This window comes from Drosophila yakuba, chromosome 3R (genome assembly GCF_016746365.2).
Source record: "Drosophila yakuba strain Tai18E2 chromosome 3R, Prin_Dyak_Tai18E2_2.1, whole genome shotgun sequence".
In the NCBI taxonomy this organism is placed as follows: Eukaryota; Metazoa; Arthropoda; class Insecta; order Diptera; family Drosophilidae; genus Drosophila; species Drosophila yakuba.
The window spans coordinates 7,526,257-7,553,909 of NC_052530.2; the positions used below are offsets into that span (position 1 = coordinate 7,526,257).

Here is a 27,653-nt window from a genome sequence, read left to right on the forward strand (position 1 = left end):
TTAGAATATCAGGGCGCTGTGAGTATAGACGACGGATTGGCTGTTCGCTGGGGTGAAACGGAAATGAAATCATCGCCTATTACGTCTCGTCAACATTGTGATGGTCAAGGAACTGAGTTAGGCGTTGCGTGTTATGATTACTTTATTTAATATTTATTATTAATAATTTTAGAATACATTATCATTATGTATTACGTTCGGGGCGTGTTCTGTATTCCGCTGAAGTACAACTTAAAAATATCACACACAAATACCACGCGAGAAAGAAGAGTCCTCCGGAATGCCAAACCGCGTCAACTCGTTCTCCTCCATGATTAAGTTATTTCCGCAGGACTACAGATCAATGGATCCATAGCTCTACGGACACTCCTTGTCGCTGATTTTTTGAAAGTCTAAGGAAGAGAACGGGAAAGGGTTATATTTATTAATGAGTTGTAGATAAAACTAAAAATATTTTATGCTAATAATGTGGGTTTTACGAGCATATGTATACGCAGGAATTTGGATCGCTATTCCCTACACTTACTTGCATTCTGGAGGCAATTTTCCGTCTTCATGACGCACAGATTGCGATAGGTCTTGGTGGAACCCTTGTCGTCCGCAGCACAAATGGATCGGTACTCCTGCGTGTCGCACTCCATGACACACTTGGTGCTGGGATCGGGCAGGCCAAAGCACTGGACCAGCGAGAGGGCAAGCAGCGCAACTATAAATAGACGAAGGCATCAGTCCCAATTAGTTAGGCAGGAGCCATACGAAAGAACCACTGGCCGTCAACCGGGCCCGCATACAAAGTGCCCTGATCATGATATCACCCACAATCACATCCCCACATCACCACATCGCCCATGTCCGCCCATCGATTCTCCGCGACGCCAGAGCGTCTGGCAATGCCAACGAATCAGAGTTTTCTATGGGAGGGGCGATTGACGTCCCCTGGAATTAGCGCTGCATACCCAATTAACCATGTCGGCACGCAACGGAACCAAGTCCGCATTACAAAACTGCGTTGCTGGGGTGTCTAACCCAATGACTAATCGAAGTATGAAATTTTCCATTCATAGGTTTTGCGATTGCATATGAATGAAGTTCATTGGGCTTGTGCAAAATACTTTGCATTGCATTCCGAAATCAACATTTATGTGAGCTATGTTAGTTTAAGTCTCCTATCACGCAATTAATTAGCTTAGGGTCGCCACATTTGTGGGTCACTTTCTTTTTGCTCTGACGCAGATGTTCTGATCATCACAAATCTCATGCAATTTATGCAGAGAAATGTGCCTTCAAATAGATTGCCAAACACAAATTCAGGAATGTAAATGTTTATAAATCGGAGACTGTTGAATTGTACAAAACTTAACGTAATACTTGTGGGAATAACCCTAATAAAGTATTTTGAAGAATTAATTAATGAGACTAAAATGTTTTCAAGGAGAGTGGCTCTGTTATATGTACAATTGAAAGTGATTTATTTATTTTTTATTGATAAGAATATTTTATATTCCAAACCCTGTGCTAAAGAAATGGTATATAAACTAATTTGACCTCGTATTTAGCAAACATATAAATTCAATTTCTTTAGTGCTTACCAAAATTTCTTAGAAAGGGTCGTAAAAATGTTGTTTATTTAGCATACAAATGTTTGGAATTTCTTTAAATTAAAAAAAAGAGACCCCCCGAAAGAATAATTATATTTTAATGACAAAAAATTCCACATATACATATCCTGTTTTTCTTTCTTCTCACGTCATGAAATATGAATCAGTGCGCAACACGGATTTTGGTGTTTCGTGTAATTTTTCTAGGCAATTAGATTTAGTTGTTTTAGAACATTATACTTACTGGCCAACAATACTGCTGAGAGCTTCATGCTGTTACTAGTTGGTTTAGTTTTCGGATTGGCTGGAGTAGATTACACTTTATCGATGCGATGGCCAACACTTTGCACAATCGTATTTGCTTTGCAAGAACTTTACGGGTCAGACGAATTAATTATGCCGTGCCTGCGCTTGGTTTCTAGCTGATTAAAAGTGTTTTACGATTTCACGATTTATATATATTCAATGGAATATAGACGCCTGATTTGGGGCTTGTCACTGAACTTCAGACACGTGTGTGCGGCAGTGTTTTGGTTCTGGTAGATTAATTCGCGCACGATTCTTTTTCTATTCCGATTCTAATTCTGATTCAGAATCGAGAGCTCATAACTGAGAATTGAGAATTAAGAACTTGAGAATTGAGAACTGAGTACTGAGTACTGAGAGCTGAGTATTCAGAGTTCCGTTCCGATCCGAATCTCTCTATCGGCGAGGCCGCACAGCACGCGTCCAAATGCGAACTGAAACTAAAGCGCCGACCGAAGATATCCTCCAGCCAGAAGCAAAAGTCGAGTGGGCTAGTCGATTCGATTGACTAACTGGCGCGGTGACTCGGTGACTGATTGATGGCTCGACGGCTGGACGTTGTCCGCTGGGACTGGGATTCGAATTCAGATTGGTATTGGTATTGGTACTGGGATGCTGACGCTGATGCTGACCGCTGTTAGATATGGATGCTGGGATGGCGATGCCGATGACGGTGCTGTTGCAGATACTTTGATGCAGAGAGATTTTGAGTCTGGTTTGGGTTTGGGCTTTGATTTTGGATTTTTGGGCAGGAGATGGGGCCGGGCTGGGCAATCAATCAATCAGGGCCTGTCCGTCCGACCAGCTATTTGTATCTCGGTATCTCGGTATTTGGTATCTGAATCTGTATCTCGGTATCCGTATCTGTATCTGTATCTGCGGCTGTCGTCTGCCGTCGTAGCGCTCGAATGATGTCCGACCACACAGTGCCTGTTAGTTTTATAGAATTTTTTCATGCTAAAAAGATTTACGCTCGTGTCGTCGTCTTTAATTTTCTTTTTGTTTCTCCGCACATTTCGCCTGTAGTTGATTTCTGATTTCAGATTGTTTTATTGTGTTTTTTCCTCGGGTACTGGGTATTGGTTATTGGGTATTTTGTGTTTGGTATTGGGAACGGTGGATGCGGCTGCTGGTAGCTGGGCTGGAATACGCCAGATGACGCGGGGCAGGGCTCCGAAATCGGATGGGTAGATCGGTGGATCGGTGGATCGGTAGATCGATGGATCTGTGGATCGGTCGGGTCGGTCGTTTGATCGATAACTCTACAGGCAGGTCACGTTGTCGTGGTCCAACTTGTTGTTGCTGCTCAGTTTTTTGAGTTTGAATTATTCATGTATTTATGCAGTCACTAAAAAGTTAGCTCCTCATCGCTGACCGCTGTCAATTGGTTCACGTACCGCTCAATACTGAGATGCTCGGGATAATTCGAAAAGCGTTCAAAATTTCGTCAGCATTTCCGAACAGGCTCGGCACACGCTTATCGCAATCTGAGAGCTAAAGAGCTATAGAGTCTGTAGAGCGAGAGAGTCAGGTCGCAATACAAATAAGACGAAATACGAAATAAAAAAGAAAGCAGGGCAAAAAATATGAAAATTATTTGTTTCACTTTGCGATGGCCACGAGTTCACTCCACTCAGCAGAGTCTATGAATTTTCTTTGATGATGCTTCCCCCCAGATACAGATACATACTTATTTATATTAGGCTTGTTATTTATGAATACGCGACGCTTTGGATTTAGCATTTCCATTTAGATTTTTGGAATTTTCAGACTTATCAGCTGCCGACTACGCAGGCAGCATTAAGTCGCATTCACCCAGTCGCCACGAAGAATATTATCAATTGGCGGTGGTTTCCACGGGGTACTACTACCTACCGAATGTAAACAATTCCATGGTAAACAAATGAAGTCACTGAAAAAAGAATTAGGGGCGGTTTCACCTATTTGGATTACCAGTATCAATATAGCACAATAATTCCCCACTCCAGTCAAAATAAGTTCTGCATTTTTTTTAGGTTTTATGCTAGTGCGCCTAAGGCAAGTCTACTTAGGAGGTGTTTTATTGTTAAAACGGTGCATTCTATAGAAGAAATCGAAAGTCAAACTTGGAGTCTACGGTAAAACTAGGTTCATTGGTCTAGCTTATTACTATTATTGTTCTACGTTGTGAAATAGAAAAAACTAGGAAGTTGTTTAAGCCAGATAAATAAGTTTAGTTAAGCATCTAGTCTAGGTCTGCAATAGCAGCGCTACGCCGGCCAGAATCCATTTGCCGGGCTTGTCTTTGGTCTTCAGATTCAAGTTGGAAACATAGGTGGTGGGGCCTCGAGTGCGGGTCTTGTAGACCGGGCACTCGTACATGTTCCTCAGATCTTGCTTATCTTGGGTGATTGCCTGCGGTACATAGACGAGGTTATATTGAATCGGAATTGCATTCAGTGAAGTAGAATAATGGATTGGAATCTAGTTTTCGAATTTATGCCAACATGCGCCAGCACTGAGACGCCACAGATCCGCCCTCGATTCGCCGATTTGCGGATTTTAGCATTTGCCCGATTTGCATTTCAAACTCACCCGAATGTTGATCACCGGCATGGAAGGGTAGAGCTCCTTGAGGCGCGACTCCATGATGATCCCCTGCTGGATGTCCCACCTGGCGCCCTCCATGAAGATCCCATGCACGCAGCAGCCGTCGCGCGGTGCCGTCCTGCAATTAAAAGATCATCTTAGATACCGCGACTATAGATAGCTACAGGGCTAGCCCAGAGCCAACTAGAGGGGCGGGTGTCGATGCTAATCTCCATGCAGAGATGCATATTAATTCCGACGACGGCGCGACGGATCTCCATTGTTTTCCAACCAGCGTCGCCATGTGAAACGTGGCTGGCGGGGCGCCACTTAATAACCAATCAGCTCATCAGCCCAATCAGCCGTTGAGTAAATAGACAATTGTAATTGCGGTCTATTAATAAGTCGCACTTATTTATACTCCAGTGCTGGTTTAAAATTAGCTCTTATGAAATAGCATTGTGCCTATTTTTAAACAAACTCGCTGGCCATTGGCCGCAGCTCGATTTTTTCCAGCTTGGAGGGATGATTACATGTCACAACATTACATTATGCGATTGGGATTGAGCTAGCTCTGAGCAAATAAGGTCGAGGGGAGCAGGAGATTATATTTGGGAAAAATTTGTAGGGCCAATTCAAAGATGGGGGGATCTCATTCCTCACTGAAATGTTGAGGGATTAAACAAATAAGAGTGTAATTTGCTAGAATGGTACAGTAAATACGAACAATTAATGTGACAGATTTGTGTTCTATGCGGCTCAGTCTAATTAAGACCTTTCCATTTTAGAAGGAAACGAACCTCTATCCTCAGACAAATTCTTTGGATAAATTTCACTTTTTTGCTTTTCGAAAATAAATAAACTATTAAAATATTCTTGGAATCTGTGACGATATCGAATATCAGATTGATGAAAAGCACCTCAAGCTAATGATAGTGTAAACATTCCCGGGAAGGGGTCACCTCAAGAGTCAATTGGGAATTGGCGTGGCAATGGGAGCGGCACTCACGTAAATTCCTCCTTCTGCTTCTTGGTCACGTCGCACTGGAGGCACATCTTGTCCAGCGGCAGATCATTTCTGCGGGCGGTGCTCTGCATGATCGCCGTGAGCAGGGATTGGGGGTTAAAGAACCCAGCCAGCCAGACGCAAGAGGGTAGCTATGGGTGGGGATTATAGAGATTTTAGGGATTTCTCTTAAGCCAAATTAGTAATACGAATTACTCACTACAAAGTCAGTGGACCAGGTCTCCAGTTCGCGCAGACGCAGGCACAGATCGATGAACCAGTTGTTGAGACCCAAGAGCGAAGGATACGCACGTTGCGTCCAAATGGGCGGCACTTGATCCAAAAAAAGTGAATTCTCCAGCACCTCCATGTCCGATGTAATGGTCAATTCACCCTTTAAGCCCAAGTCCAACTCCTTCAGGCTGCGCTTCATCTCGCTGGTGAGGAAGTTCATCCGCTCGCACTCCTGAAAGGCCACTATCACATACGGCGTGCGCTCCTCCACCTTGTTCATGATCTCGACCATGTTAAACTCCTCAGGCAGCTTTTCGATGATCTCATCGACGATCTGTTTGACTTTGTCCTCGCGGGTCACCGTTGCCCCTCCTCCGGCTCCAGCATCCCTGGGCTGCATCTCGAACACCGTGCGAAAGATGTTCTCCGCACGCGTGGTTAGGAACCCAATCTCCGCATTGGGATGCAGTCCATACAAGTAAGGTGATTCCGCCGGCATCATTTCGTCCACGTAGGTGTGGTATCCCTGGTAGTCCGTGTTGGGCGGAGCGGGAAATGAGGGCGCCAGAAAGAGCTCGCCATCCACCAAATCCGGCTGCATGTACTCCTCCAAGTAGGTGATGCAAAGCCTTCGGTCCCAGTCATCCGTGATATGACCTCCGTACATGATCTCGCCGAACAGGTAGCGCAGATCCTCCCAAGGCACCTTGGCGTTCGCCTCCAGGTAGTTATACAGCACCGACACACTGATGTTGAGGTCACCCACGTTGAATGGATAGATCTTGTTCCAGCCTTGGGGCCCAAACTTCCGACGCTCAGCGACCACAGCGTGGAAATAGCAGAGTGAGAAAAGGATGGCTTTGAACTCTGCCTCCTTGCCCGACATCTCGAGTGTTTCCTGGGTAAAGTTATCCAGCGCCTTGTGGAGATTAGCCAACATTCCAGTCGGAGGCTCGTTGGTGATCTTAATTGATGACTCCAAGATCCCCTGAAAGCGATAAGAAAATCAACTAGTTTTGAAATACTCGAAATAACATCTTAAGCATGTTAATAATGATATAATCTTTATGAGAAAAACTATAATGCTTATGTTATTTTTATCTGCTATCAGGAGTAAAAGGGTACATAGATTCGTTGAAAAGTATGTAACAGATAAAAGAAAGCGTTTTCGACCCTAGAAAGTATATGTATTCTATCAAGTATATATACATATATTTTCATCGTCCCCCCTATAAAAATAAAAACAAGAGAGAACGCTATAGTCGAGTTCCCCGACTATCTGATACCCGTTACTCAGCTAGTGGAAGGGAAAAGGAAAGTCTTAAACACAGTTTTTGGCGGTTTGTAGGCGTTATAGTGGGCGTGGCAGAACGTTTCTTGGCAAATCGATAGAAATTCACAAGACCAATATAAAAATGAAAAAATATCAAAACATTTTTCAAAAGTGTTGGCGTATCAGCTTTGGGCGGTTTGAGGGCGTTAGAGTGGGCGTGGCAAAAAGTTTTTTGGTAAATCGATAGAAAATTACAAGACTAATACAAAAGTGAAAAAATTTCAAAACATTTTTCAAAAGTGTGGGCGTGGCAGTTTTGGGCGGTTTGTGGGCGTTAGAGTGGGCGTGGCAAAAAGATTTTTGGTAAATAGATAGAAAATTACAAGACTAATACAAAAATGAAAAAATTTCAAAACATTTTTTAAAAGTGTGGGCGTGGCAGTTTTGGGCGGTTTGTGGGCGTTAGAGTGGGCGTGGCAGCATGATTCGACAAACTTGCGCTGCGTCTATGTTCCTGGAGTCTGTATGCCTAATCTCAACTTTCTAGCTTTTGTAGTTCCTGAGATCTCGACGTTCATACGGACAGACAGACGGACAGACGGACAGACGGACGGACAGACGGACATGGCCAAATCGACTCGGCTATTGATCCTGATCAAGAATATATATACTTTATATGGTCGGAAACGCTTCCTTCTGCCTGTTACATACTTTTCAACGAATCTAGTATACCCTTTTACTCTACGAGTAACGGGTATAAATAGCTGAACACAAAATACTGTTTTTAAAATTGAAGAAAAATCCGTATATATTCGTTTGGGAACTACCCGCTGAAGAAAATGTGTTATTTTGTATCTAATGATGAAATTAACAGTTTTATGGCAAAGAATGGCTGTCAGTATAGAGAGGAATACCAATTTAGAACAAATGGACATACCTGCGGTATTATGTGGGCAGAAGGTGTCGAAGCTGGCTCTGCACTCAGGAACATGCGATAGTCCGGATGCGAGTCCTCGGCGTAGTACTCGAGCTTCTTCTCCAGCACCGGCAGCCACTTCCTAACCAGATGGATGTTCTGCAGGACCACCCAGTGGCCATGCTTGGCAGCCGTGTCCATTGCGGCCTCCGCTATGGCTTCCTGGCCCTGTCCCAAAGACACATTATGGAAATTACCCAAATCCATGCTGAAGCCCATTTGTTTGCCCAGTGCCTCCACATCCTTGAGTGGGTTTACACCTGGCGAGAGGATGAAGAATATGGGGGTGGAGGGACTTGCTTCCTCGTACGATTTAGCGAACTCCATGGCGCGGCTTTCTACATATTTCGATCCAAGCTTCTCCTCAATAAAGTCCCTGTTCGGAAAGTAAGTTAATTATCATATATCCGGAATGGAATATATATTCCTAGAGTTTACGTACGCTAAAGCATATGTCATGCGATCAGGTCTTAAGGCCCTGATCATGCAAAGTCTTTGTAGAGCCGTTTTGTTTTTCCACTCCTGAGGGAATTTCTCCTTTTCCGGTAGCTCAGATTCAACCAGCTTCTTCCAACGCTTCGAGGAGGTCTCGATGTCGCGGTCCAAGTTCCTGAATTCATCTTTGGACGCTAGACTGCATATTCCGCCCCACGACTGATTGGTCAGAAAGTCCACAGGACTTGTCACATGTGGCTTGATCGGGAAGCGGAGCAAGAAGTCCAGTTCCGCCGATGTTACCTCCTCGTTCATAAGAAGAATCTGATCGAGAATCGAAAGAAGCCATTGAAGTACTTAACACTGCGATGGTTGTAGGATAGGTCTTACCTGAAATGTCATTTGCGAGGCGAAGATGAGCTTGTCGCATTCGAAAAGACCACGCGAAGTGTACTGAAACACCGAATACGTTATACAATCAATCAGATTGGAGACACGCAAATCCAAAGTATCGCCAGGTTCAGCCTTGGCTATGGCCTTTTGGAACACTACACTAAACGCCTGTAAATAAAGGAAATGCAGAATAATAATGCCATCGAGATTTGAAGTCATTATAGCCAACCTTCAGTGAAAACTGATATATCGGATTGATAGTGTTTAGTTCGTTTAGAATGAAGTAAAGCAAACTGGCTCTGGCCGCCGCCGGTCTGTAGTATTCTCGGGCCTTGTCGATCTCCTTAGAGGTTATCTTCGCCTCGGCCACCTTCTGTTCGATCTCGGAGGCGGTGCTCTTCGTGGTCTCCAGGTTCTCCACCAGCGCCGTGTCACCTAAAATATTCTCACCCGCCGACGAAAGGCGCGACAGTAGATCGTCCTCCAGTTTCTTCAGCATGATCTTAAAGTCATTCTGTTGCTTTGTGAGATCCGCCTTCAACTCCTCCAGATCGGGGCGCTCGGCTTTCACCACTTCCGCCAGCAGTTGATCCTCTAGTCCATCGCGTGTAACGGTGAAGTTAATAAGTGTGGTTTGTGCTTGCATCTCTGGCTTGTAGTGCGGATTAGCTAGCTTGGTGTGCAGGATCAGACGGAAGTTAGAGTTGTATTCGATCTCCTTGTCTCCAATTTTGATAGCTCTAAATAAGTTGGATAAGTAAGGAATTCGCTTTACAGCCACATCCAAGACCTTCCCACTTACTTTCCCTTCTTGATCAGATTTCGACCCAGCAGAGAGTCCAGCACTGGGTCCAAGTTCTCATCGATATTCTCGATTAGCACATTGCAGCCCCCATTGATGGACTTCTCAATGATGTCCAGATAACTGCGCTGACCCAGACGAATAACCTTCAGGTCCTCGCCATACTTCTGCTTGATCCACTTAACTCCCTGCAGCTGGGGATCGATCATCAGTGGCCATCGATCCGAGTTGGACAGGATGGTGGCATTTTCTATGGACATTCGATCGCTGGGTAAGCCCTCATTGGTCCAAATGGCGATGGTGGTGTCGTCGGTCAGCAACGAAAGGGGATCGAGATTTTCAGTTGTGGGTATGGGCGGATCAATGCTCTTTAAAAAGGGTGTCCACATCTTGAGTAAAAGGTCGATGCGGAATCCTTTCGTGAAACAGCCGACATAGGAAATAAAGGCGGTGATGAGTAGAATATCGCCGGGCAAAGTGATGCCCTGCTTGACGAAGCTGATTTAGGATAAACATAGCCATTAGGTATGATAGTTTCCTTACATGTGCATAGGATACCTACTTGTTGACCGCTTCGGCCCACCGTACGTTCTCACTGGCCAGACCGCCCACCAGGCGATTGGCAAGGGCAATGGTGGCTTGGGTGGCATCCGCTTCTTGTTGGCATCGCAACTTATCCGCAGTGGCCTTCTCAAAGTCCGCCGTCAGTTTGGCCAGTTGCTCCTCGAGGCTCTATATAACGGAAAGAGCTTGGTATTAAGAGAGATCGTCTAAGTAAAGTCCGTCAGTAAGTCCGAGTCCTACCATCACTTTCCGCTTGATGCCAGCCAGTTTGTCCTGGGCAGCGGCCAGTTCCGCATTCGCCGCCGCCAGGGCTTTACGCTTGGGTTCCACGTCGCAGTAGACCTCGTAGAACTTGATGATATTTATGACCCAGGCGCACAGACCAGCCGCTGCACCCGACTTGGAGCGCACGAATTCCGGCTCGAACTCCGGATCCTTGAGATAGGGCTGGATAGCCTTGGTGATCTCCGGGTGAATGTTCTCCTTGTCGTAGTTGATCAGCGAGTCGAGGAACGTGTCCACCTTGGCCATGGCGATTTTGGCCGCTTTCCATGAGCGATCTTTAGGCACTTTGCCACCCTGGGAGAGCAGAACCATCACGGCGGCGGTCACATTGGTGACGGCGCCCGGCGGCGAGCCGAAGCTTTTCAGCTCAGTGAGATTCGCCTTATTCAGGGTGTTCAGTGCATCCTGGGCGGCCATTAGAGCTGGCTCTGCCTTGAGGAGATCCTCCTCGCAGTCCCGCTGCTTCTTACTGACTTCGTCGGCTATCAAAGCGACCTTCATTTCCTCCTCGTCGGCCACGGCTTTCTCCGTTTGCACCTTCTCCGTCTCGATGCCCACAATCTCAATCAGGGCGTCGGCCGCCTCGTTCTTCTCCTTCAGCTCGATCTCCTGGACGGCGAGCTTCACCTTCAGGTCGGCCACCTGGAGGGCAGTGGACCGCAGCTTCTCCAGTCCATTCTCCAGACGCTCGATCTTGCTCTGCAAGTCCTCGTTCTTGTGGTTGAGTAGTTTTATGTAGAGGTTTATCTGCTCCAGATAACTTTTCGGTGTGGTATAGTTGTAGCGCCTCTCATTTTGCAGATACACCTTGGACGTGGTGTTGACCGATGTGTGGACGTAGGCCATGAACTTGGCCACGGAATCGCGGTGGTTCTCTGGCAACACCTTGTTCTGGGCGAGGAAGTTCATCGCCACCGATATGAGTGCCTCCTGAGGCCATTCGTGGAACCAATTGATGGATGTGGCATTGATGATGGCCGGGAATTTTCTCGACCGAACACGCAGTGTCGAACCCACTGGTGAAAAGCACAAAACTATCTTTAGCTGCTTGCGCACACGATCGATGAAGAATTTCCAGCAATTTTCTCGCGTATCAACAAGTCCCGCGCCTTTAACCTCATTTCGAACCCCTGCGATAATATTCTCAATCTCGTCATCGGGAAACAAGTCCGGAATCTCGCCAGTCTGAAAATGGATTACAACTTTGGCTTGAAGGACGTATGTGTAGTAAGGACTATGTAGGGCATTTGATTACTATTTAGTAAAAACCTACCGCCAGCATATCGTTAATCAAGACGAGGAAATCCTCGCTGGGAATCTGTGCATCCGTCATTAGGAACATAATGCCAACGTTCTTCAATCCGGCCTTTAGATAAAGCCCTGAAAATTCATTCTGCAATGGGTAGATAGTTAGGACTAGGCAGGTTAATTTAGAACTAGTATATGGGGAAACCTTCAAGTCATTGACTCCGTAGCCCTTCTTTAACTGTATCTGCACGACCTCCAAGCTGGATATGAATGCTGCCAAGCGCGCTAGAGATTGTTTCCCGCTGCCACCAACACCAACCAATAGGGCGCTGCCACGCGGTGATTCTAAAATGCGATTGATCCTGCAGTAGAAGTAGCGCGATTAGAATGTGAAATGGAGTAACTATAATAGTGTATCCAACCTGCACACGTGCATCATCGCATCCTCGAATAGCACCAGGTTCATGGCAGCGACTAGATCATTATACGATGACATTGCTTCCTGAAGGAGTTTGTGAAGCTCAGGCCAACCCTTGATGGGCATGTACTTAGGATCACCAATTCCTCCAGCGAAATGACAGTAAATATTCGGCTTGTCGAATATGACGGATTCGTCTATTTCCTCGAATGACTTCTTAACAATGTCATGCTGCATCTTGGTAAAGCTATCGATGTCCTTATCGTCTGTTAGCTTATCCGAGTACACCCTCTGTGTCTCGTGCTGCCACAAGCGTATAAGATCTGTGGAGCCCGTCAAGCACTCTGTCGAACTGAACAGCAATCCCTGAAAGGGGGTTAGCCACAACGGGGGGTTACACAAAAACCCACCAACCATCCACAATTGTATAACTCACCTGAAAGACATTGCTGATGTCGCGCAGATTGAAGATGTAGTGCGACTTGATTGCCGTGGGCAGGAAGACCTGCAAGCACTTGTTGTGCAGAGCGATCGTGGCGGCCACAATGTTGGGCGTCATCCGCGTCACGATCGGAGTGAACTTCTGCTCCGCGTTGGCGAAGTGCTGTGCCAGGATGGACGAGTACATGACCGTAATGGACTCGGGGCCCGGAAAACTCACAGCCAGGACGCAGAAGTGGCGCTGCAGGCGCGGATTGATCGTGAAGCTGCCGGAGGTGGGGTTCATGCAGGCCACGTACTGGCAGTTGTGGATGTCCTTCAGAGTGAGCTTGTTCCGGTCGTACCAGTGGCCGTAGTCCAGGTGCTGGCGCATCAACGTGTGCGGCTGGACCGTTCCGTAGGCATCCACCTCCGGCATATTGATGTCGTCCACGAAGTAGCAGAGCAGCTTGTTGCCGGGCGGTCCGTAATTGCGACCCGCCTTCTTCTCTAGCGGCTTCTCGAGGATCTTTTGCAACATTTCGGACGTGGTATAGTAATTGAATGGTATTGTCGTGACAGCGTAATTCTCAGAAAGCGATTGAAGCTTCTCGTTCACCAGTACGGTCTTGCCGCAGCCGGCATTCCCCACTAGCATCACCGGGTGCTTCTTATCCATCAGGAGATCTAGGAAAAAACGCAGGCGTATCGACTCGGAGGTGTGCACGATGACAGCCTGCAGCGGCAGGTCCGAGTCCAGCTCGAATTTGGGGATCTTCTCAGTCCAGGGCAGGAAAGTCTTCGTCTCGCTGTCCAGAAAGTAGTCGAAAACTGTTCCACCTTGGAGTTTGAAATGCAGCAGGGGAGTATTCGGTAAAGTTTGTGGGCTGAGTCAAGTATTCGAGGGTCGGCACTCACCTGGCGGGAACTTAACAGTTTTGAACTCATTTACCCACCATTTGCTGAACTCCACGCGGTAGTCAATGGCTTGATCCTGGAACATAGCCGACCCGAAGGCCCAAATACAGGCAAAAACAAAGTACAGTTCGTGCCATTCTTTTGGACAGTCGGCCGGCGTGTTCGCTGGTATTAAAAAACAGTTTAGGAGATGGCACAGCATTTGAATGTGTGCCATTTCGGCGACAGGCGTGATCTTCTTGAAACGCACGCGAATCGTTTCCAATGAAGGCGGTATGTACTTATCGAATAACATGACCAAATTGGACTTTTCGGCTGGAATTTTACGCGTTTCAACCCAACTGGTTACATAGCTGGAAAGAGAGATCGGTTAGTGGAACGAACTCGTATAGTTCTTATATGGAAATATAAAAAGTGTTCTAAGAAAGATAGGAAAGTTCCGATTCCAGCTATTTGAGAGGAATGCAAAGCGAGAATATGAGTTACGTTACAGCAATGGCCAATTTTGAATAATAAAGAAACTAGTGAGAGATTCGATCTCTAGAAAAGAGAATCTAGAGTATGTGAATCCCAGTTACTCCCAATACTCACGGATTCCAACCCAAGTCCTGGGGGTTTATGTACAGGATGCCAGCCCTGGATACGGTTGCCGGCGTTGCTGTTCTCAGGTTGGAGATCTCGAAGAGCAAACGCATCGAAGGCGTCAACGCAATGCGTTCGTTGCTGGCCAATGTGAGGACCTTGTTGTCGTCCATCACGGTATTGAGACTTTCGATCCACATCGGATCGATGTCGCCGTCGAGCACGATCCACTTTGGTTGATCGCCCGTTATGTTTGCCTGATCCCGCATCAGCACCGAGAACAGGCCGTCCTTCCACTCACGTGTCGCCGGGTTGATAATGCCGAAAAGTTCATCATTGGTCACAGCTTTTGGATTCAAGTCATTGAAAATCGGCTTCCGCTTGATGTTCTGGTAGGTGCGCAGCAGCGTCTTCCACACCTGGGTCTTCCCTGTGCCCGCATTGCCAACGATGAACACGGAGTGACGTACCTCCAACAGCTCCTCCAGCTGCACTACCTTCAGTATGAAATTGTCTTCTGGTTGTAGTAGGAGATCGGAGGCCGCTTGTTTTACGGTGCGTTCAAAGTCCTGATCACGTTTGCGGGGCACATCCAGGGCGGGAAACAGGTCGCTGATAAGCCCCATGAACACCGGCATATCGTCCGTGATGATTTTCGGTATGTTAAAGTCTCGGAGGGCGCGCATCAGCACCTCCTCCTCCGGACGACCGGGATCACCTCTCTGGAAATGTTAAAATAGGTATGGCAATAAAATATCAAACTATTCTGTGGTAGTTAATTGTTCGATTTACGAAAGCTGCAGTGTATTTTATATACTTTATATATACTTTAGAAATCTCACCTTAAGGGATCCCGCCACCACGAGCACAGATTTAATAGCTCTGAGGCCCCAATCGTAGTGATCTTGCTTAGAGAGCAGTTCCTTGCAGAGCGTGTAAAGGGTGATGAACTTGCGGGCCAGGACTCGCGCGTCCTGGAATCCTTCGGCCACCAGCATTATCTCGCAGATAAGCTCAAAGTCCGGTACGACCATAGCGCAAGGCCGGAAGAGGGCTTTTAGATTCTCCGGTAGCTCCGTGCGGCCCGCGTAGCCCGGATTCATAGTGATGAATATGCCCACCGTGGGCACGCAACTGATCATCTCGCCCATGAAGTTGAACTTGTCCTTTTTGTCGCGAATGGCATCCTGAACGGACTTCACTTGAACAGCAACCACCGACAGCACCTCCACAGTGATGCGGTTAAATTCGTCGAAGCAGCCCCAGGCACCCGTTTGGGCCAGGCCCTTGTAGATATTGCCACAGGATTGGTAGTCCATCTGCTCGGAGCAGTTGAAGACGTAGACCGAGATGCCGATGGCGCGTCCCAAGTCCTTGGTGGTCTCGGTCTTTCCGGTTCCGGCTGGCCCGGCTGGAGCACCCCCCATTACGAGGTGGAGGGACTGGGTCAGTGTAATGTAACAACGATCTGTGAGCGGCGTTATGACCAGGCGTGGCGTATTGCCCAAGTATTCGTGACAATACTGGAATTCTGCGTCGCAAATATTGGCAAAACAGTCCTTCTCCACATCGTCGAAGCGATGTCTTAACTGCGATTGCCACATAAACGCGGAGCCCGAATCCAATTTGGCCTGAATCATCTTGGCGACCACATCTCTAGAGTGCACATCAATTGTGCATATCGTCATTATCTTCTGACGATCGCCTTTACTAAGCTCACCCAGCAGAAGCGTTATGAGCAGACTGAGCTGCGATATCTGTTTCTTGTAGTAGTCCTTGATGGCGTTATCGTAGCCCTCCTCCAACCGGCTAAAGGCGATGTTCACCTCCGTGGACCACCAGATCTGCGATCCGCAGAGGGACACCTGGGCAGGGTAGTCGAATAACCACTAATTGAAAGAACAAATTTGTTCATTTTTTAAGCACTTAATAAAATTCGTATTTTTATAATAAGACGATAATTCGAATTGGACTAACCTGTTCCCGCTGCTTTTCCTCGTAGGCAATCACCGCCTCCATGACGTAGTGCCTCAGACTGGCACGCATCGCCGCCTGGATACGGTTTAGCCAGACCTCTACGGGTCCTCGGATGCTGGCCAACTCGTTGAACTCCACGTACTCACCATCTTTGGCGTACATTCCCGACGCCGTGTTGATCTCGTTGGACTCGTCGCGGTTGAACTTCAGTCGGGCGATCGAGTCAAAGAGCTTGGTCAGGTGCTTGGTGACCATTTCCGGCTGGATGCCGTTGCTCAGCACGTCCAGCAGGTCTGCCGAGGACACGAAGTAGAAGCGAGGAAAAGCCAAGCGTTTCGTTTCCAAGTACTCTGCCAATGCCTTTTCGCAAAGCGTAAGCTCCTTCTGCAAATGCTCCAGGCGTTCGATTAGGCCGGAACGATTGGTGGATGCCACCACGTTCGACGATACGGACATCTCATCCATGAGGACGCGAAACTCGGCGTCAATGTTATCGAATCGATCCGAATCGACGGGAAGCTGTTTGCGTATGTCTTCCGAACTCATGAAGATACTCTCAAGATGGGTCCAAGTGCGTTGCACCTCAAACCATACGGTTATCACTTGATCGGCGATCATAAGCTTATTTTGCCAAGTGGACACTTCTTCGAGGAAATGGGCGATGTACTTGGATGTTATTAGATTCTGTAGGCAAACCTGATTATCTTCAAGCGTCTCTATGAGTTCTTCCGAAGCCTTCAGGAGGTTACAGCCGGTACGCGGGTGCAACTCGTGGTCGAACTCCATGACCGTCCACGTTGTGTTCAGATCCCGCAGGATCTTCTCCATGGACATCTCCTTGACGGCCTTATCGACGATGTTCTTCACCTCCTCCTCGCATTCATGCAGATTTAGGCCCAACAATTCGGCCAGCGTCGTTTCGTGGTCCATGATGAATTTGACCTACAAGAGGATCACATTTAAGCAATGCAAATCGGTGTCATTTCGGGGTGCAGAATTCAACTACAGTGGCTATTACTAATACGGATATTACTACATTACTACGACTGCTCATGCGCTGGACTTGGCCTAGCCACTTACGGTCACTTCCTTGGGCAGGGCGGCCAAACTCTGCAATGAAATGGTATTTACAAGAACTGTACAGTTTGGGCCGGGCACAGTATCCCGGAAATCAAGCGGAAACGAAACGAGTTTGGGAAAGAAAACGATTAAAACGGTATTGCTATACAATGGAGCACCCAATTGGTGGAGCTCGAGTGCTTAGGGAAGTGGAAAGATTTACACAGATTATTTACATCGGTCCAAATGGCTGGGATTGGCTTAAGAGTTGAAAAACAAAATAATCATTCAAAAAGGAAACACAAAATAGACCTTGGTGGAGTTCATCAGCTGGTTCCAGTGACGCTCCCGAATGGCTGGATTCTGCAGCTCCCCGACGGCTCGGAGCGAGGTCAGCATGTTCTTGACCGTCGACTCCAGGTTTATGAAGGTGTCCCACGGTCGCATCTCCTTGTCCAACAGACGTATGTCTTTGGCAAACTTCTTGCACTCAATGTCCATGTTCTCCACGTCCACCTTGCGCCACGGCGTCGTTTTCCAATCATCGATGCTGGTGGCCACGATGTTGACGTAGTCCCACAGTTGCTGAGCGAGTTCAAAGAGTTATTGCAACAATCACGGGATTAGTACGGATTAGGGTATTTATTACGATTAGGGTTAGTAAATCACTTGGGGGGAGGGAAAAAGAAAAGCTCAAAGTTCCACATGTGGCATGCATAAATTTAGTACAGTAGTAGATTAAACATGCACAGATAAAAGGTATATATAAAGTGGTAGATAGCAAATTCAGATTTGTGAAGTTCTAGAAGTAAAAGAGATACCTTCAGCATGCGCAGCTCCTTGCGACACTGTTTCAGGACTTTGAATTCTGGAATGTTGACCTCAAACAAGCTCCCGGACTCCTGAATGTCCCTCATTTCACTTTCGCACAGGAACATATCGTCGTTGATGCGGTCCATCAGGAGATATGGCTTGTAGCAATCAAATCGGAAGAAGTCGTACGTCTTGAAGACCTCCCGGAAGAGCTGGATGTGACTCTCGAAGAGGGCGATCTTGTTCCGGATGCTGACCACCTCAGTGGCCTGCAGAGGCGACACCTGCTGCTTCACCGTGGTGGCGATCTTCTTTGTGTTTGCCCACTGCTCCGGCAGCTCCTGCAGCAGGACGTTAACCTCCTCGGGAATATCCATGTCATAGTACTTCAGCAGCTGAATGGTCTCCTGCATGGGCTCGAACATCTCGTCCGTCTTGGCGGCCCGTTCCTTAACCTGCATCAGGTACGCCATAATGCTGACCAGACCCTCGTAGTCTTTTTCCTTCACCGTCTGCAGCAGACCCTCGTCGGCTTTGCGAATGAAGTGACTAAGATTCATCAGGCTGGAGGTGACTGTGGTGACCAGGTGCTCCTTGAACATGTTGCCCCATTTGCAAACTGTATTGAGCAGGGCCTGACGGAATGGGCGCACATCCACCTGGAACCAGGAACTGAACACCTGGAAAGGACCAATGTCCTCGATCTCGTTGAACAGGGATTCGTAGTTGTCGATCTGCTCCCTGAAAGCCTCGATCGTGGGTTGGCAGGGTTGCGGTGGCGGCTGATTGGGATCGTTAATCAAAATCAGCTCAATCTCATCAGGATCCAACGTTCGTCCGTACTCGAGGAAGTACTCCATGCACTCCTCGCGATCGTCAAGCCAGAGATACGAGTACCGCTCGAACTGGCGACAAAATCGAGAGGCCTCTTCCATCACCAGATCCACACCGTTCAATATTTCGCGACGCATATCGATGATGTCCTGGTTTTCCTTTATCATCTCCACATAGTTGCGCTTCTCATTGGGCTTTAGACGTTTGATCAAGGACCCCATTTTCATGATGTCTCGCATCAGTTCTATCAACATGTTGTTGAAACCCATGGGATCCTCGGGATCCAGCGAGGGCACAAACACGAGATTGGGCTCCACAAGCTCTAGACGGGACTCGAACAACGGAGCATAGTTGTTCTCCGGATCCATATTCTCTGCTAAATAGCCAACGCTCACGCCTACCGTCTTTAGGATGTTTTCGTAAACGATGTTATCCACAAAGTCCACGTAACTCAGCCACACTGCGTCGTCCTGTTTGCTTTCCATGTCAAACTGCAGCATGTTGTCCTGCAGCAGCTTGTGGATCTCTATCGAAGCTGCCTGGATCTCCGCGTATCGTTTGGATGTTCGATCCGGACGCTCGTCTATGGAGAGGACAGTGTCCTTCTTGCAGTCCCGCCTCTCGAAAAGAGGCTGCTTGGCCCAAACGCCCATGATCTTGCGGATCTGGCGGAGATTTCCCTGGGTGTGGTCCATGCGATTCTGCAGAGCAGCCACCGGCTTGCGTAGCTTATCGAGGTAACTTAGAATGTCTGCAAGAGACAAGGTGTTTTTAAGTTCAAATGTATTTTTAAGAAATTATCCCTTATATTAGGCGTAATAAAATACGTTTGGATCTCTAATAAAAGCGAAATTTATCACTTGACTGGAGAGGCGCACCTGACGAATTCCAAACTAGCTGATTCACGCCGATCTCAACCAGATCGTCAATCATCTTTATCTCGGGTTCGATCAGTCTAAGTTCCACCGGTGAGCTGCCTTCTTGTATGCTGTTGTACCAATCGATGGTCTTCTCCAGGTTGAGAGTATAAGATCGGAAGACGTCGCTCTTTTCGGCAAAGTCGATGGCAATTTGGGGAATTCCGTCGATCTTCATTTGCTGCATGTAGTGCACCTCCCTCAGAATGGAAAACAAGGCGGCACTGAAGTTAAGGATCAGCGAATTGTGGCGACGATCGCGCGCAATGAGGGACTTCTTCAGATTCTCTTCTATTTGTCCGTCCAATTGGCTGGCCCAGTCATCAAAGAACTGAGTCTTGCAGGAACCGAATTTCACCATGAGCACCTCGTAGCGCTCAACGATTTCCTGGGACTTCTCTGTCTTGGTGATCCTGCAACAGATTTGGGATTGATGGAACGGTGTTCATTTTTGAGTGGTTAGAAAACTGACTCATGCTGTAATGCCTTGAAGTTCTTGACTGGAGCCGTGATCCGCGTCTCCAGCTGATGGCACCAGCGGATGAAGGCGGCCACTGGTGGACAATTGTAGTTGGGATACAGGTTGTCGCCCAGCTTCTTCAGTTCCATTTGCTTGTCGTAGATGGACTCACAGATGGTCATCTCGTCATCGAGCATGCGCACTATTTCGGCATATCGCTGGGTAAACTCCTCCTTGATCTTTGGTCGATCGAGCACACTGCCAACAATGCTAATGAGCTAAAGGATAGTCATAGCAGGTCAGTAAAAACATAAATATATTCTAGTGAACTCCACGTGATACCTTGAAAATACTCTCCAGGTTGTGGCAATCATCAAAGGCCTGGCACAAAATGGCCGCCAGCTTCATATCCAGCTCGAGGATGCGGGTCTGGAAGCCCTTGAAGTCCTCATCGAACTCGTGATCATCTGGATCGAGGACATCATAGCTTTTCGAGGCAAAGGCCGTGAAGTATTGGTTGAACTCCACGTACACATCTGTGATGCGAGTGCTGAGCTGGCGACCCCGCAGCCCACCGATTTCGACTTTCTCTAATTTCAGGAATTCAATCACAGTAAAGAAGAACCTTGGCGAAATTATAGATAAGTAGCAGCAACCTTAAAGCATCCCTAAAGTGAATATGTCCAACAAACTACAAACCATTGAATTGTTGTGAGGCGTTCGAGGAAGGCATTAAAGCGCTTGAAAACTGAATTTGGATGAAAAGTCCATAAAATCGGCGGCCGCTCCTCGGGCTCCGTGAAGAACGTGGCCAGTCGTTCCTTGTAGTAGTCGAATAGCTCTCGGAAGAACTTCAGTATCTGAATGGAAAGGGTGAGTCGCTGCATGGCCTCGTCGATATCGCTGTGGAATATGGACGAGGGATCCAAGTATCTCTTGGCCTGCAATCGATCAAATATATCAGATGTCGGGTGCCTCAGTCTCCACTGGAGCACTGGTGCTTCCCACCCACCTGGTGTATAATCAAGTTGCATATTTCCTGCAGCAGCACGGTTATTTTCGCCGACTGGCAATAGTAGCGTGAATTGCCCCACAGAATGCCCACCGTGTTCATGAACGGAATGAGCAGCGGCTTGCACTCGGCGAAATCAATCTCCTCCAGGTGCTGAAGTGGGCGCTTTAGGGGGTTTAGATAGAGTGTTATGTCCTTTGCCTCCGCCAGAGCTGCGGAAATCACCGATTGGCATGCTAAACTCACGTTTCGCGGCACTACACTCACCCGTAACGACGTTCTTGAAGAGGGTCTGGAAGCACGGATGGTAGGCACTCATCGAGTACTCCAGTATCAGGGCCATGGCACGAATGCGCTCGTTGCGCAACTGGTCGTAGATGAATGACAGGTTCTTGAGGCGATTGTTCCAAAATGTAAACTCTGTCAGGGAATACGGATGGCACGAAGGAGATAGCCCAATTAAATTAATTAAGAAACCTATTTTGCATATCAGATGTTGGTTTTTTTTTAAATGGATTTACTTATTGGATCATTTTGCTGATACGGTACTTATAAAGTCAGATAATTGAATGATAGTAAGGTATGAACAGTGTGATTAAAACACCACAAATTATTTTCTTGTTAATATTATTGTTTTATTCACTGTTTTTCGGCTCTAATTTCTGAAAACCCCGTGAACTTTGGAGCGGATTTAGGTAAATCCAGCCCTTAGTTTCCGCCATTTTATTAACTCATTCCACCCAATTGTTAATGTCAAATGTGAACGCGTAATAAGGGCGAAAACCCATCAAGTCCTACGGCAATAGTATCAAAAGCACATATTGCTTGCACGCGGAATGTCATTCGTGAACAGTAAAGATAGTAAAGCCAGACAAAACTTTTGGATGAGTATGAACATGCAAATTTCGGGGTTGCTAAGATATGGGGAGACGTGAATTTTATCAATAAATAATAAATGAAGGAAGCCAAAAATAAAACCACCACACGTGCCACAACGAGCACCACCACTCGTACTCACCCGTGTGCGGAGTGGGATTCTGGCCATTGGCAAAGGCGTTCGAGGGACTCTCCTTGATGACCTCGTGGATCTGGGTGGCCCACTTGATGACGACGCCTTCGATGGCGCTCTTCAGGTACAGATCGAATTGGCACTGCTCCGTTTCGACCAGCTCCTTGGCCGCCTTCACGATCTTCTCGACACCAACGGGCATGGCCAGGATGGTCTCCCCGCTGACCTGACCCTTCACCTGGTGCACGGTGCTCTTGAGGCTGTGCACATGCTTCTGGACATCCTGGGCCACCATGATGGGCCAGCTGCGATAATTGTCCTCGTTGGACAGGAGGGGCACCAGTACCTCCTCCACCAATGCGGACAACTGGTCAATAGTGCGGGTGGCCAAATCCCCGTAGATGATGAAGTTGCCGCAATCCTCCCGAGGAATTGGCAATGCATAGCGCTTGATAAAGTACACGCCCTTGCTCTTCAGCTGTGACAGTGGAAAGGTGGTCGAGGGCACCAGCTGGGCAGCTGGGGTAAGGATGATAATCAGGACCACCGGGGTGTTCCTGTCCAGAAACTCCTTAATAATGCCCTTGTGCTCCTCTACCGTAACGACACGCGTCCACTTCTCCGGCTTCAGCTTTAGGGACTTGATGACAAACGACCCCATCAGCTCCAGGCGCGGATCCGGGCCACCAGCTGCCGCCGCTGCAGCGGCCTCTGCGCTGGTGGAGGGCTCCATCGCTACCCACTCGCTGGTGGTTGGCTGTGGGTGGGGCGGTTGCTTTGGTGCTTCTGCTCCTGCAGTGGTTGTCTGGTTATTGCTGTTGTCTGTTGTTTGCTGTGGGGACGAGGTGCACATGCATATCTGAGTGTTTGGCTGACCTTGTTACCACTAACAACTAGTATATAAAATCGATTAAAATTGCAAATCAATAGGAATTTTTCGGCATTACGAAATATATTATTATAATATTCATTGATTCTATAAAAAATAACTTAGTTAAACTGGGTACTTTCAATTTAAAAAACTTTTCGGCATGTTACATAAAAGTTTCTGCAATTTTCACTAGTTACATAACGCTAATGGTTGCAAAGCTTCAGCTACTTCGTTGGAGAACCAGCGAAATCACAAAATTTTAGTAGTAATAAGCACTTTACACGTATTGGCTATCAGTAATATGATTAGTTAATTAATTTGCAATTTGTTTTATATATTATATGTGTTGGATGAGGTTTCCAAAGGGGGCTTCCGCAGGTTTTCCTTTTCCGGTTGCGACTGCTTACCTCGGCTGCTGGTAAGCGACTGAATTGATTGTTATTTCCGCTGACGACTTGACACGCACTTTCAGGTGCAAAAGTGATCGTGGCAGGACCCGTTGCTAAGGATTTGTTGATTTTTCACCTGAAATCCTTCAGGGCCCAGTGCCTACTGTTTGTTATTTCCCCTGTGCCATAAAACGCGTTGTCAAGTTGGTTGCTAAGTAAATGACCATTTGTTGCGCCTAATTCCGTTTAATGGCTGAAAGCTCGCCGTTTTCAAATTAAGTTCCTTTGATTGGCACACTTTGCTTTGATTGATTGTGTGCTAATTGATTAAGTGTATATGCACATTAGTCAATGAATATTAATTGTGGCTTAGTATTGTGTGAATATATCGAAGAGGACGTGATTTTGCTATGGAAATGTAATTGTAATGTAATTGAAATCTTTTGAAAGTTTGCAAACAAAACGACAATAATGTTTACGCAAGTTATGTCGATGTACACTCAACTCTTGCATTTGACCTTTAATAAATGCAAAATTGGGTGTCCAAATCGATAGGTAAATTATGTACACTTGACTCCTTCATTTTACCTCCATTGAAAAATTAGATGTCAGAATACAATTTGAATCTGCAACATGCACCTCACTGAACACGCAAAAGACTAAAAAAGGCAATCAAGCACCTGTCCGCGAATGGTTGGGATAAATGATTTCCAAGCACGGCAAGAACTGTTGCTTCAGAATCGCAACAGTTGGCCAGGGGAAAGCCTCAGGTAACACCATCCAGGTAAATCATTCTTAGTTCCCATAATTTGTAACCCCTTGTTATGGAAACTCGAAGCGCAAGCGCGATTAACAGGTGGTTGTCAACAAAAAAAGTCACCTGTTGCCACGATAGCAACAAGGTGCATAAATATGCCTAGAGAGCAACAGATAATTGCATGACTTCCGGGTGTAAAAGTTTTTCCACTTTTCCATTTCCACCTGAGATTGAACAAGGCCTAGGTCGCGGAATGTGTCTCGTGCTTTGGGTGTTGTGTGATGGGTGATGGTTCACTGAAATCCAGACCCCAAAAACCGCACCACGTTTATGCAAGCAGCCAGCCAAGCCTGAAAATCAATAAGCTTATAAACGGAAGCCAGAGTCGGTGGCTCCAACCAGTTGATTGGCAACCATGTGGCAGTTGGCATTGGGACTGGGTCTACTCCAGCAGCTCAGTGTAGCCATCGTGGTGGAGCGCAACATGTTCGCCTACTACAAGGTGCCAGCTGCTCAGTTACTGTTTGCCCATGACTCTGACCCGGACTTCGACTCCCACTCCCAGGAAATCAGCACTCTGGATGGAGGCCAGCTCAGCGATTTGTACTATGTACTGCAGTGTCCACCAAAGCTCGATGGAGGCATTCCCAAGGCGCGGGACATGCAAACCTGCAGCGTGGTGGACCAGTACCAAGACATGTGGAAAAAAAGTCCGAAGAAGCCAAAGCCCAAAAAGCACTTTCACATGGTCCCATTCCGGATAGTTCTGCGTCCATTAGGACCGCCGGCCAGGAGACGCAGTCTAAAGCGTCGTAAACGCCAGGAAAAAGTTCGCAAAGCGCCGGATAATAGAACTCCAGTTGATCGGGCTGCTTCGAAAGTGAAGATGGAGGAGGTGACTAGTCCCCTTCAATTCCTGGGACGCACCCACAAACGGCAGAAGCTTCTGAAGCTGTATGCTGACCATCGAAAGTCCAAGCGAGGCACCAGTTCCAAAGCTCTTCAACATATGTACCACCGCGATGAGTCATACAACGATCATATATTCTACGACGAGCTTCAGGAAGACGGTGAGTTCCACAAGCTCGGCAAAGAAAAATCGAATTAAATGCATTTATTGCATTATTGGGAGATCAGATATTGGATATCAGAGCGGGCTGAAATATTTAACTAAATAAACTTTGTGGGATGCAATAAAAAGCTTCACGTGTATTGGGGATTCGGGATTCTGGGTTCTACAAACCTTAAACATAAAAACATATTATTAATATTGCACTGTAAAGAAAAACATCAATAGATATGTTGCTAATATTGAGATGTACTAAAAGATCAAATGATATATTTGCAGCATATTTACAGGTTGTCTTCTCTGAACCCCAACTTTAGTTCAATCCTACCTAGTTAGGCGGTGGTACTAGGACCGCGACCGAATGTCTACGTAAGGAAGAAACATATCATCGTAGGCTACGTTCTCGAACACCCTGTTTAGCAGGACAGTGAAGGCTTTGGTGAAGGCTTTGACTAGGCCGGGCTGCAACTCATTCCAGAACTCCACCCAGTTATCGTTGAACACCTTGTTCATGAAAATGGTTATGTCCGTGTTTTCCTTGTACAGCCCATCCAACCAAATGATCCATCTAGAAGTTGGAGTAGAAGGTAAATCAGGGATCTCTGGCCATTTGCCATCCAATTACCGATCCAAGTCGAGGCTGGGCACCAGACTGTAAACCTTTAGGTAGCGCTTGTCATTCCTGTACTCCACCAACGTCTTGATGGTCAAGGTAATCCGGAAGTTCTGAAAGTCGGATTGCAACGTCCCAGTGGTGTTGTAGGTGAATAATAAAATCCTGCCACTCATGTCGTAGGTGGCCTCATGCAGGAGGCGTGGCAAACGGACCTTCAGCACAATTTGCTTTTCATTGGGCTCGTACAGGAAGCCCTCGACGTGGGTGATTGTGGCATTATTGAATCCCTTGTTCACGTTGTTCCGTATTTGAAAGTCTATCCAGATGGGACCGCGACCGGGGGATTCCAAAATGATGGAATCGGAAAAGTTATAGGCGTCCAGCGGCGGGAGTCCTATCTCTGGGATGCCCTTGGGCTAGTGACGAATCAAGGCATTGATACTTCTGACCAGGCAACTTGAGTCTCCGAAGTGGCACTTCTCAACATCTTCGGCTGGAAATGTTTACCTCGGTTAAAATCAGATAAACTTGGCACTGGACACCCACGCACGTAAGCTTGCTCCCGAGATTATAACTGGAATGCACCAACACAAGAAAGCCACCAAAATCAACTTGTCCATTGCAATAGCGTAATTCAACTGACTGTGAAACAATAAACGCTTCGGTCACGAAATAGTAAACTGAACTCGAATGCTTAGAACCTGATCTAAGGGGAGCTTTTCAACTATCAACAATAAAGAATGTAATTCTAATTCATAGCTGCAACCGGTTTCAAGCAATATTCATCTTTGTCCTTTCAAGTCTCTAATAAAACAGCTTTAATAACCTTCAATCGTTTACTTCGAACTCTTTGGAAATGGGTAAGAACATGTCATCGTATGAGACCTTTTTGAAAATATCCTCGAAAACTGAGAGAAACACACCTGAAAATATTTTCAGGTTTTTGGGCTCCAGCTCGTTCCAAAACTCAACCCAGTGCAGATTGAAGACCTGATTAATGGCTATCGTCAAATCCGTGTTTGATTCGAAAAAGTTGTCTAGCCAGAACACCCATCTGTAAGGCAATTCTTGGTCAGTTTATATCGGATTACATGGGGCTCAACTCTTTAACTCACCGGTCCATGGTCACGAAAGGGGTTAGTTCGTATATCTTCAAGTAGCGCTTGTTATTCCGATACTCCATTATGACCTTCAGCTTAAGAACAAAGCGAAAGTTCTGAAAGTCCGAAAGGGACTCCCCCGTGGAGTTCATCTGTACAATCCACACTCTTCCTGTGCTAAAGTAGTCGCCCTTGTGGATGAGACTGGGTATCCGGCCGTGTATTTCAATCAAGCTGGATGTGGGATTCTCATCGAACCCACTCACCTTTGTGATCGTCGTGTTCTCGAAGCCGTAGTTCACTTGATTGAACAGATCGAACTTTAGCCAGAAGGCGCCTACCATTTCATCATTCCAAAACTTCGAGTTCCTAATGTCCACCACATCAATGGGTTTTAATCCGATCGCCGGAATGCCTTTCGGGAAATACTTTATTACGGAATTCATAGAATTAACGATGCACTTAGAATCTCCAAAGTGGCACTTTTTTATTTCCTTTGCTGGGGCACCGAGTAATAATAAAAAATCGATTATTCCTAAAAGCACAGTAACGCAATGCCCTTGTTTGTTACCTACGCAGCATTTGGCCCTGCAACGATCCGATGATCTGAAGGAGCACCAGAACGATCCCTGTATCTCTCATTGTTGTATATTTGCGCCACTAGTATTCCATGTTGACTTCTATTGCCTTCAGCTGACGACTTCGATTTGAAACCATAGGTGGAACAATAACTAAAACTTAGTT

The 27,653-nt window shown here is 46.8% G+C and overlaps 5 protein-coding genes across 6 annotated transcripts; 1 reads left to right on the top strand and 4 right to left on the bottom strand.

The window, feature by feature from the left end:
* Positions 1-124: 124 nt before the first annotated feature.
* On the bottom strand, positions 125-3,282 carry LOC6535879. The gene is made up of 3 exons (XM_002096459.4): positions 1,843-3,282; positions 527-706; positions 125-392 (listed from the first exon to the last, which is right to left on the bottom strand). Exons 1-3 carry the CDS (start codon positions 1,868-1,870, stop codon positions 358-360), a joined length of 243 nt encoding a protein of 80 aa, XP_002096495.1. The 5' UTR covers positions 1,871-3,282; the 3' UTR covers positions 125-357.
* A 605-nt stretch (positions 3,283-3,887) lies between these two features.
* Positions 3,888-22,923, bottom strand: LOC6535880 (dynein beta chain, ciliary). Of its 2 annotated transcripts, XM_015191943.3 has the most exons (29): positions 22,117-22,923; positions 21,366-21,518; positions 21,099-21,310; positions 20,786-21,027; positions 20,429-20,711; positions 20,099-20,364; positions 19,588-20,039; positions 17,884-19,460; positions 17,375-17,647; positions 17,084-17,113; positions 16,004-16,945; positions 14,869-15,915; positions 14,036-14,748; positions 13,445-13,797; positions 12,543-13,366; positions 12,111-12,472; positions 11,894-12,050; positions 11,714-11,833; positions 10,396-11,625; positions 10,154-10,323; positions 9,592-10,089; positions 9,019-9,529; positions 8,787-8,957; positions 8,404-8,720; positions 7,923-8,337; positions 5,699-6,700; positions 5,482-5,630; positions 4,479-4,611; positions 3,888-4,298 (listed from the first exon to the last, which is right to left on the bottom strand). In XM_015191943.3, exons 1-29 carry the CDS (start codon positions 22,838-22,840, stop codon positions 4,134-4,136), a joined length of 13,491 nt encoding a protein of 4,496 aa, XP_015047429.2. In that variant the 5' UTR covers positions 22,841-22,923; the 3' UTR covers positions 3,888-4,133. The 2 variants fall into 2 exon arrangements, with proteins under 2 accessions (XP_015047429.2, XP_039232660.1); XM_039376726.2 differs by lacking the exon at positions 17,084-17,113 and having other exon boundaries at positions 22,117-22,922.
* A 270-nt stretch (positions 22,924-23,193) lies between these two features.
* Positions 23,194-26,636, top strand: LOC6540285. Its single transcript, XM_002087084.4, has one exon. The coding sequence runs from the start codon at positions 24,540-24,542 to the stop codon at positions 25,230-25,232; it is 693 nt and encodes a 230-aa protein (XP_002087120.3). The 5' UTR covers positions 23,194-24,539; the 3' UTR covers positions 25,233-26,636.
* Positions 25,426-26,429, bottom strand: LOC26535565 (protein takeout). Its single transcript, XM_015191947.3, is given in 3 exon segments — positions 25,426-25,761; positions 25,819-26,302; positions 26,360-26,429. Coding segments are annotated over 3 exon segments (777 nt in total). The 3' UTR covers positions 25,426-25,538.
* Positions 26,632-27,629, bottom strand: LOC6535882. Its single transcript, XM_002096462.4, has 3 exons — positions 27,485-27,629; positions 26,925-27,408; positions 26,632-26,863 (listed from the first exon to the last, which is right to left on the bottom strand). Exons 1-3 carry the CDS (start codon positions 27,549-27,551, stop codon positions 26,638-26,640), a joined length of 777 nt encoding a protein of 258 aa, XP_002096498.1. The 5' UTR covers positions 27,552-27,629; the 3' UTR covers positions 26,632-26,637.
* Positions 27,630-27,653: the final 24 nt, after the last annotated feature.